Source organism: Etheostoma spectabile, chromosome 13 (assembly GCF_008692095.1).
Source record: "Etheostoma spectabile isolate EspeVRDwgs_2016 chromosome 13, UIUC_Espe_1.0, whole genome shotgun sequence".
Classification (NCBI taxonomy): Eukaryota; Metazoa; Chordata; class Actinopteri; order Perciformes; family Percidae; genus Etheostoma; species Etheostoma spectabile.
The window spans coordinates 12640449-12656762 of NC_045745.1; the positions used below are offsets into that span (position 1 = coordinate 12640449).

At 41.3% G+C, this 16314-nt stretch overlaps 1 protein-coding gene across 4 annotated transcripts in view; it reads right to left on the bottom strand.

The window, feature by feature from the left end:
• The window catches only part of gria4b (glutamate receptor, ionotropic, AMPA 4b), a 116607-nt gene that overhangs the window by 38244 nt on the left and 62049 nt on the right, over positions 1-16314 (bottom strand). For all 4 annotated transcript variants that reach the window (XR_004334612.1, XM_032533306.1, XM_032533305.1 and 1 more), the window contains exons 4-9: positions 12449-12633; positions 8388-8441; positions 6381-6539; positions 4074-4241; positions 2272-2376; positions 317-427 (exon numbers count right to left, since the gene is read on the bottom strand). Coding sequence is in view for 3 of the 4 variants with exons in the window: in XM_032533306.1 (XP_032389197.1) it covers positions 317-427; positions 2272-2376; positions 4074-4241; positions 6381-6539; positions 8388-8441; positions 12449-12633 (782 nt within the window). In the remaining variant the exon portion in view is untranslated. The remainder of the gene's footprint in view (positions 1-316; positions 428-2271; positions 2377-4073; positions 4242-6380; positions 6540-8387; positions 8442-12448; positions 12634-16314) is intronic.

The following is a 16314-nucleotide window of genomic DNA, read 5'->3' on the forward strand; positions in this document are numbered from 1 at the left end:
GCATTAGCAGAATAGTGTTAAAGTGCATTTACATAGAGTACTGTAATAATACTTGTAAAGCACCTCATTAAAAACTGAGGCACTTTACAATGGGAGGGTGGGGAAGGACAACAGTGCGCCTCACCACCATACTTTAATGTCAGGTTGTTGCGAGGTAGGGTGTGTGATGTGTGACTGAACCACCTGACTCTGCATATCCCTCGGGTATTATGTATTAGATGATAAACTATCATTATCATTAGGCATTACATATTGCTAAGAATATGACTGCATGCATGAGTGTGTGTGTTTTGGCGAGAACATGCCGGTCCCTTACCATGATGGTAGTTACTACAACAGTGCGGTTCTCCATGCCAGAAGTGTCATTTGGAAGCAGCGGAGAGTCCTGGATCAGCACCAGTTTGTCTGCATCGTTCCAGTAGCCAATCTGGAGGGAAAACAAAGTCTGAGATTGTGTATATGTATTCATGTGTTTGTGCTAATATAGTGCACAACGGCGCGTGCACAACTTGCTCCGCTATTTTGGCAGACCAGTTTTGTTGACGCAATCCCTGATGTCTGAATCAGCAGTGGAGCTAGATTTCTTGACAGAATTGGATGTTACTGCCAAACAACATGAAGGAAAGCCTAGTTCTTGCTGTATTTTAATAACTGCCTTTCTGACCCAAAAGCAGACAGTTTTCATGACCAAAGTGCGAATGTAATTATAAATACAATTCTCCACCCATGGTGAAAGTCTTGTATCTATGTGATCATAAGCAGCAAATCCCTTCAATAACGATACATTTGGGAGGGAATGGCATTTTCAATTATAATCATCATTATAATCATCATTAATTATTATTTTTATCATTAATATTAAACTTTTTGATGTGATTTAAGGTTGCCTTTTTTTTTAAACTTTTGCTGAAACAAAGAAAGATATTTTGTTTACCATCAGCCTGAGTGATCAACACTGTGGGCAGCCGTGATTCCCATGTAACATTTTGATCAGACGTATGCCTAAATATTGAATATGTGGATTATAATAATATTATAATGTTTTTTCCCAGGGGGCATGATGATGGTTTTTAAATAGTATTTTCTGGTTTGACAAAAATCTCTTGACTATTCTATACATCTTTTTAATAGCTGTAGAGTTTTTAACCTCATCTCCTTTCCCCTGATGTGAAAGCTTTGGACACAGCATGCAGATTCAAGTTTATTTATTCAAAGTGCTACTTTCAAAGCTGGCAGTGTACTTTCAGACTCATTTTTTATTATAATTTCTAAACATTCATTCATCAGGACAATAAGTGGATTTATTGAATCATTGCCCGGCCTGGGAAGATTCCATTTTCAAGCTCGATGTTGCGCCTTTTTTTTTTGTCAAAAGCTATGTGCAGCTGACCTTGCTGTCGTCTACCAAAATCCTTCAGGATCAAACTGACCGACTGGAACTGACAGACATGATATGTTAGGGTCACGATCCCCGCATCCTCTGACCGTCGAGGCACTGGTTGGCCCATTTGCGATTTTTTGATAAACAGCCAATATCTGCAAACCAACACTGTGTCCAAGTAATGCATCAATATTATACTGTCACAGACAAAGATCTTCGACAGCAATCATAATCAGCTATAAGTCAGTGGGAGTGGAGACGCCGAGCGGGCCAGCTGGCTGCTGGTGGGCAGCCAGAGGGAACGAAGACCTGTGTTTGGCTGATACGTCCTGTGTGCTGGGGCATTGGGATGATTGAAGAGCATGGACAATGGAGGAGATGTAGGAGAGAGGCGTTGAGACACACACACACACACACACACACACACACACACACACACAGCACACACACACCACTGTCCTGACAGGACCTTCGCTGTCCATACAAAACAGCCAAAGCAGCTTTTGATTGATGGGAACTCCTCTCAGCTTCCTGCTCCCCCCCCCCCCCACGTATCCCTCCTCCTCCCCTCTACCTTGATTGCTCTCTATTTCATTTCATCCTCTCGCCATCACGCTCACAAGTGCTCTCTCCCTCTCCCTTTCCCATTTTCCCTTGAATTTTGTCAACAGACATCCATCAGAGATGCTGTCAGAGTCTAAAGCTCTTTTACAACCCACGTAAATATGGTAATAGAAAATGCCACGCTACATATTGCGTTGTCCCAGCCCCCAGATACTTAACAGCAGAGGATATATATTGTGTATGCTAAAATATACAGTATTACTGACTTGACTTGGACAAATATACATCCGTAGCACAAGTGTAAGCAGTGTGGTGTGATGTTTTACCCGTCTGGGTCCATTATTCTTCAGTTCAAACACGTCCATAGTGTAGTTCACCCTGCGGCCATAGTGGTCAAACTGGACATTACCTGTTAATCCCTGCAGCCGGACCTGCAAACAGAGAACATAGAAATACAAACACAGAATGGCAAGAGTGGCAAATACCAAAGGCATTATAAACCAGCTTTTCACAAAAAGCAAATCAATACAGAAAAAAGGAAAACAAGAAAGGATGTTGTGACAATATGATATTTAAAGCTGCAACTCCAGTCACCAGTCCGTCAAGCTTCCAAAGTTTGCGGACGACACCTCCCTCATTGGACCTACAGGTTGGAGGCTGGCCACCTGGTGACCTGGTGCAAACAAAACAATCTAGAGTTCAATGCTGTGACAATGGAGATGGTTATGGAGTTCAGGAAGAACTCAGTTCAGGAAGAACTCAGCCTCACCTGCCCTCATCACCTTCTATGACTCCATTGACACTTTAGAGTTTTTTCGCTGAACTCATCAGCTCCCTCATCAAAAGAAGCTCAACAGGGGATGTATGTCCTGCAGCAGCTGAAGAAATTCAACCTGCCAAAGACAATGGTGCACTTCTACACAGCCATCATCGGGTGCATCCTCACATCCTCCATCACCATCTGGGACGCTGCTAGCACTGCCAAGGACAAGGGCAGACTGCAGCCTGTCATTCGGTCAGCAGAGAAGGTGATTGGCTGTAATCTACCGCCGCTCCAGGACCTGTACGCCAACAGGACTCTGAAGCCTGCTGGAAAAATTGTGGGCGATCCCTCCCACCCCGGCCACAAACTCTTTGAGACACTCCCCTCTGGCAGGAGGCTGAGGTCCATCAGGACCAAAACCTCACGCCACATGAACAGCTTTTTCCCCTCCGCCACTAGTCTTATCAACAAGACCCGGAACCCAGCCTGACTCTCTCCACACTCTGGCTCTTCAGGCCACTGTGCTACACTCTCTCTGCTGCAAGGCTCTTTTCATTTCTATTTTATTTGTATTTTATTTTTTGTTTTATTTAATGCATACTGTGTACATATACTTATACTTGTGTCTGAGACCACAAATGTCACGTCAGCATTGTGCTCATATCACAACAGCGCTCTAATGAAACTGAAACGGTTGTCTACACTGGTTCTGTCTGGTCAGAGAATTTCAAAGCGTCAAGCAGCAAAGGAGCAGTAAAAATTATTGTGGCACATTGATGAAAAACATAGACTCGAAGCGTAAATAAACGCTTCAGGTCGTGGTTATGCACGTGAGATGCAGCTGAGACGCAAGCTTACACGGAGCCATTGTAAGACGGCTGCATAGATTCAAATGGGAGCATATCTGTTGTGCAAGTGCGAGACATAAGAGTGAAAAACGCGTCTGACATGCTTGCGGTCTAAATATTTCAAATCATTTTAAGTCTATTTTGTTCTGTTTTACACACAGAGCTACAGTGAGTGTGTGGTTAGACTAGAAGATTTAAGCTGCTGCGTGTAAGGCTAATGTTCTGCTTTAGCTATGATCTCTAAGTATGCTTTATGTCGTTCATTTACTGTTAAGCTGCTCTTAATCACAGAGTTAAAAATGACATGTTGTTTTAAGGGGAGTTACATGCTGTAGCTATTTGAACCATTTTTCACCTCCATGTTTGTTTTGGCACTAGCCGTAGTAGTAGTAGTATAACACACTGTTTTGCAAAGATAAAAAGAAAAGGAAGTTGAGTCTCCTCAAATCAGAAGATACAATGAGATCAATGTGTGATGTTTTATCCTTTAGCTGTCTGAAGCAAGTCTCTCTCTCACCTGTTTGAGAGTGCGCTCCATGTCGATGCCTTGGTTCCACGGGGCGGCGGGGTTGGCGAGACAGTCGCCGGCGTTCCCCCGTCTGGAAATGTCTACCTTTTGCCTGCGCAGGATCCTGAAGGCCTCGGCCATAACCATCACCCCGTCGTATGTCAGCGCTGAGGTGTACTGGGAGACAGGAGGAGATGATCAGAAGTACAGATGTCAACGTGTGGGCACAGTTCGGTTATTGTGCAGGTTTCTCAAGAAAGAAAAAAAAAATTACATTACATAAAACCCTTGCAGTAGGAATTATGGTCTAACTCTGGCCTATTAGATTTATTTAACTGAAATAAAAAACCCAGTTGTAAATAACAGTCTGTAACCTGGAGGCTAACCGGCTGCTCTGTCTGTTTTAGGTCTATACAGCACTGGAGAACACACACAAGGAAAAGGTATGAGGCCAATTAAATGCTAATTTAGCTAGACAGGCAAAATGTTCTGCAATATCAGCTGCCTCTGAGAGCACGCTGAGCTTCTGCAGGGCCAAGGTATACGTCCTAACGGCCTGGCTGTTGCAGAGAGGCAGCAGTTCTACTCTGCTTACTATTTTCCCCCAATCCATCGTTGACCTGAAGACTCTGTGTTGCGTCTAATTATTGGCTTCTATAGGAATCCCTATCCCCGTCAAGAGCCATACGTTTCCCTAAAAGTCACCTCCAGCACGGCAGAAAACTAATTGAGTGAATGAGGTAAAGGCAGGAAGATGGAGCGTGAGCCGGGGGAAAAGAGAGGGAAAGGGCGAGTGTTTTGTCCAGCCAGGTGGCAGTCTGGCATTAATTATCCTAGCTAACAGGAGTTCATTATTTTTGCTTCCGGCTGGGGGTGAATCCTTTTCTTTATGGCTCTCTACGGAGACTGCTACACTCTACCCCCCTGTTACTCTCTGACAAGCTGCCCAAAGTAACACAAAAACAACCGAAGTGTGGGATAAATTCACTGCTATAAGGGGCATGGAAAGAGGGAGAAGATTAATTATTTCCATGACTTAAAACTTGACTGAACAAAAAAAACTTTTTTCTGAAAAAAGCTTATTAATATCAGGTGTAAATGTCACAGCAACATGTGGAGATCCAGCTCACACGTTAATACCAGGTGGAAATGGTGTTTGAGTATCTCCCAAGCTTGCTGTCACACAGCAAAGGGATCTCTCGTTAGTTCACTACCTGCTGATTCCTGGAACTTTTAAACACTAGCCACTATATTTGTCTTTGCAAAGTGATTCAACATGCCAGAGGAAGGCCTAAACTCTCCGGTAGTGTTCATATATTAGAAGAAGGAAGGGCCGACTGTGACTCAGGCTGTGGACAAACTTAATGGGGAGCAGAGTAATTTAGTCTGAGTGGATTTCCAGGAGAGAGAGCAATAAATCAAGAAATGGAGTGGGGATAACACACACACACACACACACACACACACAGATACACACATAACGTCATGCGATATCGCCCCGTGGTGTTAACTTTTAATTTGAATCACCCAATCTATCAGACACACATACTACACACTGCCTGACTCACACCATTTCCACTCCACTGCATCTGGTTTTTAAAATAGAAATCTTTGTTGGACACAGATTTGCTGGGGGGGGGGGGAGAAGTTTGCTGACCACCATAGCGTGATGCCTTCTTGCCCCAGTGCCATTTGCAATCTGTGTGCCTGAAAACAATGTAAAGTGGGTCAGTCTGTCACATCTCTACAGATGACAACGGTGGACAAAGTGGAGCTGCTGATGATGACGATGCCGGTTCCTTGTGTGTACATGCTCATTTTATCATAGTTTATTTATTAGTGTTTGCATCAAGCCAGTTTTTCATGCACTTCTGTATCAGCATGCTGCTGCTACTGTCTGCACACCTTGCAAACACGCTGCTATATATTCATAGCCTTCTCATCTTATCTGGCACTGTGCTTTCTGTATTATCTTACTTTGCTGCATCCGCTATTTTTCTGCTGCTGCAACAACTCCAGTCACCCCAGAGGAATCATTAAAGGACCGTGGCATTGTATGTTTTAGTCCATTGACTACAAATAGCATGTCATTTTGTTGTTTTGTTGGTTTCAGCTCATTTTGCAAAAAAAAACCTATTTCACAAAGGATCATGTGATTTTAGTCACATGATCCTTTGTAAAATGATTTGTTTTCTTCAATTCTCCACCAAGGAGTTTTCTGAAGGGTCCTCTGCTCACAGCTACAGAACCAAATAACAACACGATAAACCTTGTGTTATGTAGCTGTTCTGATTCCATCTTATTTTGACACTATACCTTGGGTGGTGCGTCTGAGCCTGGGTACTCCCTCTGATCCAGCTTATTCCAGCGCTGCATCAGTTTGATGACCATGGGGTTGCTGAAGTCGACCAGCTGAAAACCTGTCACGTTGGCTCCACCGTGCATGAAGCGCTCCAGATTGATGTCCTTAAAACCCTTAAGGGAAAACAAAGGGAAAAAGAGGGCTGAATCCAGTGATGGCAGAAAGAAACCAGTCAATGGCAGCAACAATATGATCAAAGAATCTTTTTTGGCAGGTGTAGGTATTGATGATTAGTTTTCATTACATTATTGGCAAAGACACTCACAGCTGGCCAGCACTGAAATACCACTAAACTACTGCATATAGAGGGGGACAAAGGGTGGGTGAGAATAGGTCTAAATGTTCTTTAGCACTGATCCGGGACCATCATGCTGCATATCATGGTCCTTGGAGGCTGTCAGAGGGAGCTGAACATGACAGCAGTCTGTGTCAGACCTCAATATTTTCCATGGTTATGAATTCAAGTCCCTGATCCTGTAACCCACTTTTTCTCAACAGTTCTGAAAGGATAGGTGCACATATTTAAGTCTCCTTTAATACAATACCCACATGCCCATATGGACACCTGTTATCGTTTCTGCTGTCCAGCCCTCATGAAAAAAAGCCCTTCATAACGGGATTCCAATGGAGATGGGGACGCAATCCACAGTCTTTATTTTGTGTAAAAACACATTGAGCAGAAGGTAATATGAGGCTTTAGCAACCATCTTCCAGCATTAAAGTATTTTTGTGGAAAGCTTGATTTTTGTATTTCCGTGCTGAGCTGCAGTGGGGGGAGAGTAAATCAAAGAGAGGAACGTCTTCTAAACGTACTGTAACTTAAGTTACACACTTGTTATACACGTCTTGGAATGTGGTGTGGCAGTCTGGGATTACAGCAAACTGCTTTTTAGATTTGTTCTTGACAAAGAAGTAGAATTTCTGTTTTTTAGTTGGCATTTGACATATTTGTATTTAATTTTTAGCATTTAACTTTGACATGTTACTTGTGTTATTATCATAATTGTTAATACAACTCAATTTATTTTGAGAGTGTGGTCTAGACCTACTCTATCTGTAAAGTGTCCTGAAGTAACTTCTGTTCTGGTTTGACACTAAAGAAGATTAAGTTTGAATTTCAAGTTTTTAGTCTAGCAAAAAACAGTTTCCTTATAATTGTAAACTGTAACCACTGCTGACTATTTCACGTGCATCATGTTCTGTGTGTGTTCCTTTATTGTGACCAAATGTTTTTAATTCCAGATTACAAACTATTGCAATCAGTATGCTGAGACATGAGAATGCGTCCCAGGACCAATAAAAAATAAATAAATAAATAAAAAAAATAAACATAAAGGAAAGACCGGAAGGAGGATGACACAACAGCTACTGTTCTTTGTCCGCAGCTCAAAAACATGTTCTGTGTGTGTTCTTGTTACACAAGAAGGAGAATTTTTTTAAATGCTGAATGTTGAAATTTCAGAGGAGAGGAATCCAAACCACATAATTTCAGACAGATGGTTTTCAAAGTTAAACATTTAAATGCTTTAAAGTTTTGTGGTATCCTAACTTTTATATCCTAACTGTAATATTGGTTAACAAGAATACGTGTCTGTTAACTATATCATTTAGATATAACAAGTTTTTTCATTGCCTTTATTATCTTCATTTTTTGTTTGAAAAGCCAAACAACAGCAATAAAGAATTCTTTACATTTGGCTTATTTTTTCCATTTTAATATGAAGTATTCAGTAGTGGTTAAATATGTTTTTCTGGTTGGTTGGTCAGCTACTTTGGTCCGCTGTCAGTCAATCCAGCTAATTCCTGCATGTTATCCGCTGTAGTATACATCTTTTCCTATAGCCAGCCCTTTAGAGATACAGTCTGCACATTTACACCATAACACTGTTCCAAAAATTAGACTGAAAGTGATATATGATGAGAAGAAAGAAGCAAACAAACAAGGAGGAATTTCCCCTCACCAGGTTGGCCATGATGTAATGGTAGCCTTTGACATGTTTCCCGACACTGACGATCTGGGAGGAGGAGGAGCAGAGCTCAATGTTAATCTGACTGGATTACAACAGAGCGTGCGTTAATTATATTTAATGATGCAAGTGACAGGTGAGAGTGTGTGTTTTGACACAGTGGGACCGTCGGGTTTGAATCCACAGAAGATCGGACGTCTAAACCAATGAACAGGCAGTCATGTCAGCATCTAAAGGAGGAAGTAAACACTTCACGCTTTCAAAGATATGACAATGCTTCTCGACACTGTGACACAACACGCACGCACACATGCACGCACGCACACACACATGCACAAACACACACACACAAACACACGAGTAGGCATACAACCAGACAGCTGAATCTGGGTGATAAAAACTGATTTTGAAAGCTGACATCTGCTGGGAAATCCCACTGCACTTCCAGTTAATAAGGGCATGAATTACGATTTAAGGTGAAATAAAATGCTTTGAATAGCTCGGAAAAACTTGGATTAATATCAATTCCCCAACAGCCTTGACACTGTCAAGACCTGAGCTGCAGGTTGTGAAACTCTGCTGTTGGTGAACGCTCACGACTGCACTTTGCAAGATTTAAATATGACCACACATCCATTATGGCCTACTGCATTAATCGGGATCACAACACGGAGCTGGACGAGAGATTAGCATCCAATCACCACTACTGAGAGGCTACAAGATCAGCCTGTTCATATTCAAGGGTCAATGGGACTATTTTGACAGTTGAGTGTCAAAACCATTCACAGTGAATACTAAGTAGAACCCAAGGTTTTTTTAATTCTGGTGCTTGGTTATAGTGTTTTTAAAATTTTAACTAAAATATAAAAATACACATTTTTAGAAGCATCTTTAAAAGAAAAGGGAAAGATGCATCAAAGGAGGACAGTTTGTCAGAGTTTTTGAGCGTTCTACCTGCACAAAGCAAATAAAGGTTTGTCAAACATGAGCATTGTATGTAGTTTAACGACCTTTTGTGGTTAATAATGTCCTTAAAATCCAACCCCTTAAGCCACTTTTACACGTTGAACATTAAGCAGTAAATATTTATAATTCAGCTTCATTCAGACACAACAGGACCGTCCACAGAAAACGCCACAGTGCAGCTTAACCCTGGGACGGTATTTGGGTCAAATTGACCCATTTCAAATTTTTACAAGAAGAAAAATGGTACAAGTCCTCTTTTTCTACCTGAAAATCAATGGCCTTCCCTTATTTTCCTGACTCAATTCAGAATATTATTCTGGACATGAGCACTTATGTTTTTTCCAAGATAAGAATGATCACGTAGTGGATTTTTAACATGAATTATAACCTTATGACAAAAAATGAATCAGACTTCCATTTTTAATTGTGTTCTAGTAGAGACTGTTACATTCCCTAAACATACAGTATATGTTATCTCAATTGTTTGAAATTGAGATAAAGACAATATTTGTTAATAGATTATGAAGTAAAATTTTATTTGAGAATTGCTTTTAAAACCCCATATAAGTCACGGGTCAATTTGACTCGAGGGTTACGAGAAGGTCCCAAAAGTGAAGACAATAAAAGGGTTAAGATATTTGGCATCTGGTGAGAGAGGGAGCACTGTCACTGCTGGAGAATATCGGTGAGTTGGAAAATGATGGAAGAATGAAGGAAGATAAGTGTTTTCTGTTGAGAGTGTTTTTTTCTCAACAAATCCTTGATTAATGACTCACTTCAGTGAATTACACACTACATTTCTCATCAATTTCATCATTTATCTGATAGAAAGTTAAAAACGTTCAGACTCCCGTTCAAATCCTACTTGCTCACATGCTGTATGTTAAGTGTTTTGCTGTATATTTATAATTTTATCCATGCAGTTGGCATGGAGTTCTGCTCTGATTGACATTGTGGTTGTGTCGTTTTTTTTTTTTTCCACTTTTGTTTTATTTTTATTTTGCCTCCCTTACCCTGTATTGTGAGGAGGGACGAATCCTTTTAATACTCTTTCACAGTGTCTCATGGAGTATAAAGCAGCTTTTCTGTCCACAAGAACTGACACGTAAGTGATAAATGTATTACAGTGCTCTTTAAAGGCAGAACAAGACATGCATATTCACCCTGCTGCAGCTTTAACATTAACAATGACATTCAATTCAGACTTGTGTGATGCTGGACATGTTGCAGGTCCAACCTTGTGACTCAAAGTGAAGTAAACGCAACTTAGGCATTTATTCAGACATGAATTCAACAGGAATTACTGCTGACATAGCTACATAAAACAATGCATGTCTGAAAGAGGATTTACAGCACATTTTGCTGACATTTAGTCCTTTCACACCTCCTGGACATTAAATGAACTTTAAGCCTATCACTTTGCAGCTGGTTTAATATATCAAATTCATATAGCGCTTGTCTTAGTAAACAAAGTTGCTATACAAGTTAGTTTGTACAACTTTCAAATAACCTGCCAGCAAATTACATTACCATCTGTAAATGAAACAGGTTTGCATTCAGAGATTTCATTCTATGACAAACAAAGTAACATCTGGTTGCCTATAAGCCAAGGCTACTGACCGTGCTTTTAATTAGCAGCTAATGAGGCCCAATTATATATTCAAATCCTTGTCCTGGATCAGGAGAATTTAGGAAGATGCAAATATGAACAGGATGACAGTTTAAACGAATACGGGCTAAAACACATGTTCATGTCTTTGTCAGCAACTCAAACCACGACTGCACAAAACAATATCTTCCCACAAGTTGAAATATGACATCTACTTGTGAGATGCTCTGTGCTCTGGCATCAAACAAGGATGGAGCAGGAAGACTGCTGCTGCTGCTTGGGGCAAAAGAGACTCTCTCACACACATCTGCAAAGTAAATTGTTAGAACTATGACAGATGTCAGAGTGGAGATTTCCTGAATAATTGAACAATTACAGAGACACCAGTTGCCCAAGGGACAGGTGGATAGATGAGAGGATGAAGATGACGAGGAGGAGGAAGGCACACATAATATTCTGAGTGTGCTTATGCCAACTAACACCACTGGAGAACCAAACCGACTGTTTTCAAGTTCAGCTGAGCAGGTGCAAGCAGCTGGGTGCTTCAGGTTTGTGTTGTTGTGTGATGTGCTGTTTTGTGTAATGAGGGTACGACTCTGTGAAATGTTGATGTAATATATAAGTATACATTGTATCTGCTGCATGACTGTGTAACTCACACTATGTACTACTTTTATAATGTCTATTTGCTAGTATTATCTTCTTAGAAAGGCCTGACCAGGGACTGGGGTTGCAAATTAGCTCATTGGCTAGAAACCTTTTGTGCAACAGATCTACACATATTGTTATGGCCTTGACTGTGATAATTATCTATGTAGTAATGTGCGCTGAGTTGTCACTGACAAATAAACTACAAAAAATATATATACTGTATACGTCTCATCAATGTAGAGTCTATGGGATGTGCCGGTGGGCTCAGCCAGAGACACCAGCGAGCCCGTGCAGCAGGCTACAGAACAAGCAAACCAGGAAGAGAGAAAACCTTTTTTGCTGTATGCCCTGGGGGAACATATTTTATTGGAATGAATGGGCGTCATTTTGGAGTCCAGTATCCAGTTATTGTTATAACTAATTTTACCGTTCACCTTCGTTTTCTCGTTCAAATAAGTTTGGCTAACATGGTTGATTGGCTGGACTCGTTAAGGTAATTGCTGCGATGTGATGCCTGCTCTGGAGATTAGCCTGCTTCCTTTCTGGCAGACAACGTGGATAAAAACAGCTGTGTCACAACAAATGGTGTATTTAACGACACTTTTGAAGCTCCACAAGTAGATCCAAACAGCACTATATGAATAGTGTCTAATAAATTTCAGTAAATAGTGTGCATTTCAACTTTTGCAAGCTGAAGCAAATAAACAGCAGGCGTTCAACAATCTTCGGAACCAGATGTTAAAAAAGAAAAAGTAAATAATTAAGACAAAAGATAATTATAATGGATGAATTTCTAATACCAACTAAACCGGTGTCATGGTGGCATCACCTGTTCCAGCATGTTCTGCAGTCTCTCAGCCTCTAGGTCTATGACAAACTTCTTCTCCTGTCTCCGGTCCAGATCCTCCAGGAGCCGTCGGTAACTGGCATCGTTGAAGTTTTCAACGCAGATGGCGCTGACCTGCCAGTTGTTTTGTCCCGCCTTCTCCATGATGGCCTGCAGCATGGCGTATCCTGATGCAGTCAGACACACAGGACAAGACACATCAAAGAGGGGAAAGAACAAAAAAATGGAACCACTTCACTTTACCCAATGCAAAAGTATTTTTTGTATTCATCATAATGCATATTAATATTGTATTTACATATATCCATTGTAGGCAAATATGAGCTCAGTATGCTCATTAACTTCCTTAGTTTAGTCTTTGATATTTACCACTCTTCACTTTGTAAACATAAACAGTCAACATGCGCATAGGTTTTTTTTTTTACAGTGTCCCTTATATTTACATCTTTATTGAACAATTTAGTGGCAATTAAGAGGAAGTGTATCCTTGATGTAACGAGACAACGATGGTGGTCAGAGACTTTAACGTAGGAGACGAGAGTTTGTGTCCGGTTACAGACCTGCAGATAATGTTATGTAAAATGTAAATGCAAGGTTCTTATATAGCGCTTTTCTACTCAAAGCACTTTTACATAGTACAGGAACCATTCACCGTTCACACACTGTGGCGGAGTTTGCCGTGCAAAGTGCTGCCTGCTCATCAGATGAACATTCACACACATTTATACTCCGATGGCACGGCATTGGGTGCAACTCTGGGTTCAGTGTCTTGCCCAAGGACACTTCAACATTGGACTGCAGGGCCAGGGATAGCTGATGGTTGTCCATCACTCTTCTTCTCTACGTTTTGCCGTAGCATTCCCATTTTTCTTGGCTGGCTATAGACAACAACTGTAAATTCGCAAAACCAACAGAAGCAAGGGATCCTTTGTCATGCGTCCTCATGCTGGTGTACATTCGTAAGACACAAACAAAATGGGGACACACTCATCAAAACAACACAAACCGTTGCTCTAGTGTTTGAGAATTATACAGGGTCCTTTTTACATTGTAAGATTTTAGAAGATCTTCTGAAGAACTACCGCGTTTTATGGGAATAGGAAACATGTTGTATGGTAAGTATTTCAATGCAGATCTGGATCCATTGGTTAAAATGCTGAATGCTTTTTAATTGTCAGTGCAACAGCTGCTGGATATGTTTACTGATGAAACTGAAGCTGGTATTAATTTCGGTGCCTTGCTCAAGAGCACCTTGGCAGTGCCCAGTCCACACTGCTTTCTTTGGTCCGAACGGGGACTTGAACCAGCAGCCCCCCAGTTCCCGACCCAATTCCCTATGGACGGAGCTACTGTCACCCCATATACTTCCTGGCTTAATTGCCTTGCAGTATTGATAAAGTATATTAAAAGGGTATATATTTTTTTATAAAAACAAAACAAAACAGTGGCATATTAGGCCATGTGAAGTGATAAAACACATTGCCTATAATTGTTGTTTGGCAAGACAACCTCTTTCCAATCTAAAAGAAACTGTGCTCAAGCAAACTCCTCTTAAGCTTTAATGTTTTTTCAACTAGATCCTGGCTTTTAGTCCAGACGGGGAAACAGGCTTGTCTCCAGGAGTCCAATGTAACACTAGACTCTTGAGTTACGGATGGGGGGGGGGCCCTTGCTATATAAAGAAGATGAGTGCCAGAGAGGAAACTAGGGAGCTGTGAGGTCGGCTGTTCTCCAGCAGGAACAGATGTCCCCCATAAACGGACCCTCCTTGTGGTCATAACAATCTGGCAACCCATCTCCCTTTGCTCCCAATTAGTGGATTAACCTGAGCTCTGGCAACCCAGCTCCCTCTCCACCTCGTCTATCCCCTCCCCAGCCCTTGGCTCCCCATTAGAGGGATGTCGGTGCCAGGAGGGACTGCTGGTTGAGACGACACACTCATGCACATGCTCACACATGCACCACCCAGAGTCCTCAGTTTGCCCTAAAGGAAGAGCTGGTTCATGACATTTTGACTAGAACTGTTGGGAAGCTAGACCCCAAATGGATCACAATCATTGTTCTTTTTCTCAATACTGAAAAAAGACAAATGGGGTTGCATGTTGCAAAAGCTAAAAAAGAACCAAGTGGGCTTTGATGAGGTCTTTATTTAGTGAGGACAAACACATTTTACCTCTGTTGATTTTATGCTGTTATTATCAGCTGTCATTAGAAATCAGACTGTCATGACACAAAAAGAGGGGGGAGAGAGAGAGAGAGAGAGAGAGAGAGAGAGAGAGAGAGAGAGAGAGAGAGAGAGAGAGAGAGAGAGAGAGAGAGAGAGAGAGAGAGAGAGAGAGAGAGAGAGATCGACATGCAACAAAAAGTCTCCTTGTGGACCGGAAATGCAAATGTTGCAGTTTATGGTCGGCAACAGGGCGCCACCATTTGTGTCTTTTTAAAGGCCACTACTTGATTTTATTATACTTCAAAAGACAATATGACTTTACTGTTTCAACGTTCTCGTCAACAAATATTACATCAGATATAGCCACTTACACATAAAAATTTAGTCATTGAAAAGCAATTGAAATTAAGCAAAATATCTAAGTTTTCAATAACATTTTGTCTAGTTGTTTTTATAGACAGTTCTATGTGTCTCCTAAATAACCAAAACCACACTGACCTTTCTGTGATATAACAAGCATCTAATAAACTTTAGCTTAGGATAAAACCAAGGGCAAAATCTACCAGGGTTTGCTCTGTGAAATGAATTCTCAAGAGCTTTGAGCGACATGCTGTACTAACGTCAGCATGCTAACATTTGCTAATTTGCATAAATCATTTGCATATAAGGCCGATGGGAATGGCAAACACCCCCATCCTGTAGGGACTGTATCTGGACCAAAGTGTTGAACCCACAGCCTGACATCCCTGGAGTCAACCATCAATTTATTTGTTTACGCATTTCATCAATTTTGTGACCTCTCTTGGGGACATAGTTAGTTGCTGAATAGCAGAACTGTGCTAATTGATAAATTTGAATCAATGTACACAATGTTCATTAGTTGTTTTTCCGAGGAGGAAAACCCAAAACAGAAAAAAATGACAAAGGCTGCTTCAAGACATTTACATTCTCCAGTTCTTCTGGCATGAACACACTTTGTGTCTTTACCATTTACTTTGTGGTGTTTGTGTATACCTGTCCAGGGATTGCAGGCAAATAGTAGCTGGTGGCTAAATCTGATACAGAGCGTCTCTTCTTATTGTTTGAAATGAAGCTTTTTGTCCATAGTTCCTGACAAATAAACAGAATGAAAGAAGGAGAGAGATGCTGTGCAGAATGCCGTGGGCTGGGATAGAAAGACCTCCCTGTGCTAGATGCAGTTACTTTGCTGCTATTGACTGTATCGACTGGAGCTGTTTTAGCTACAAATGAGCAGCTGTTTTACCTCACTGTTAGTGTGTTGTGGTGTGAAACCATAGTATATTAGACTGGTGTGCTCCTATTCTTTTTGTTGGGGAGTCAAACCCATTCCAACCCGTTCTCATGGCCATCTCGTAAAATAAGGACGCTTGGTCACTGGCTCTCAGCGTCAGATCCGACCTCCCTATGCGTGTTGATGGAACGCACCGGGGAGAGCAGCAGCTCTACGGCGCGTGAATATATATTAAGAGCAACAACGGTAGCAAGTAGTACTAAAGGCAGAAATTTTGCATGGGGAGGTTGGTTGGCTTTCACTCCTATCACACCATCTTTCTCAGCACCCTGAGATGGATCTGTTGATATACAAGCTTACTAGTTGTATGAGCTAATTCTAAGAACTGTTATGGCATCACATACTAATGTAAGGGGTCGCAAATCAAAT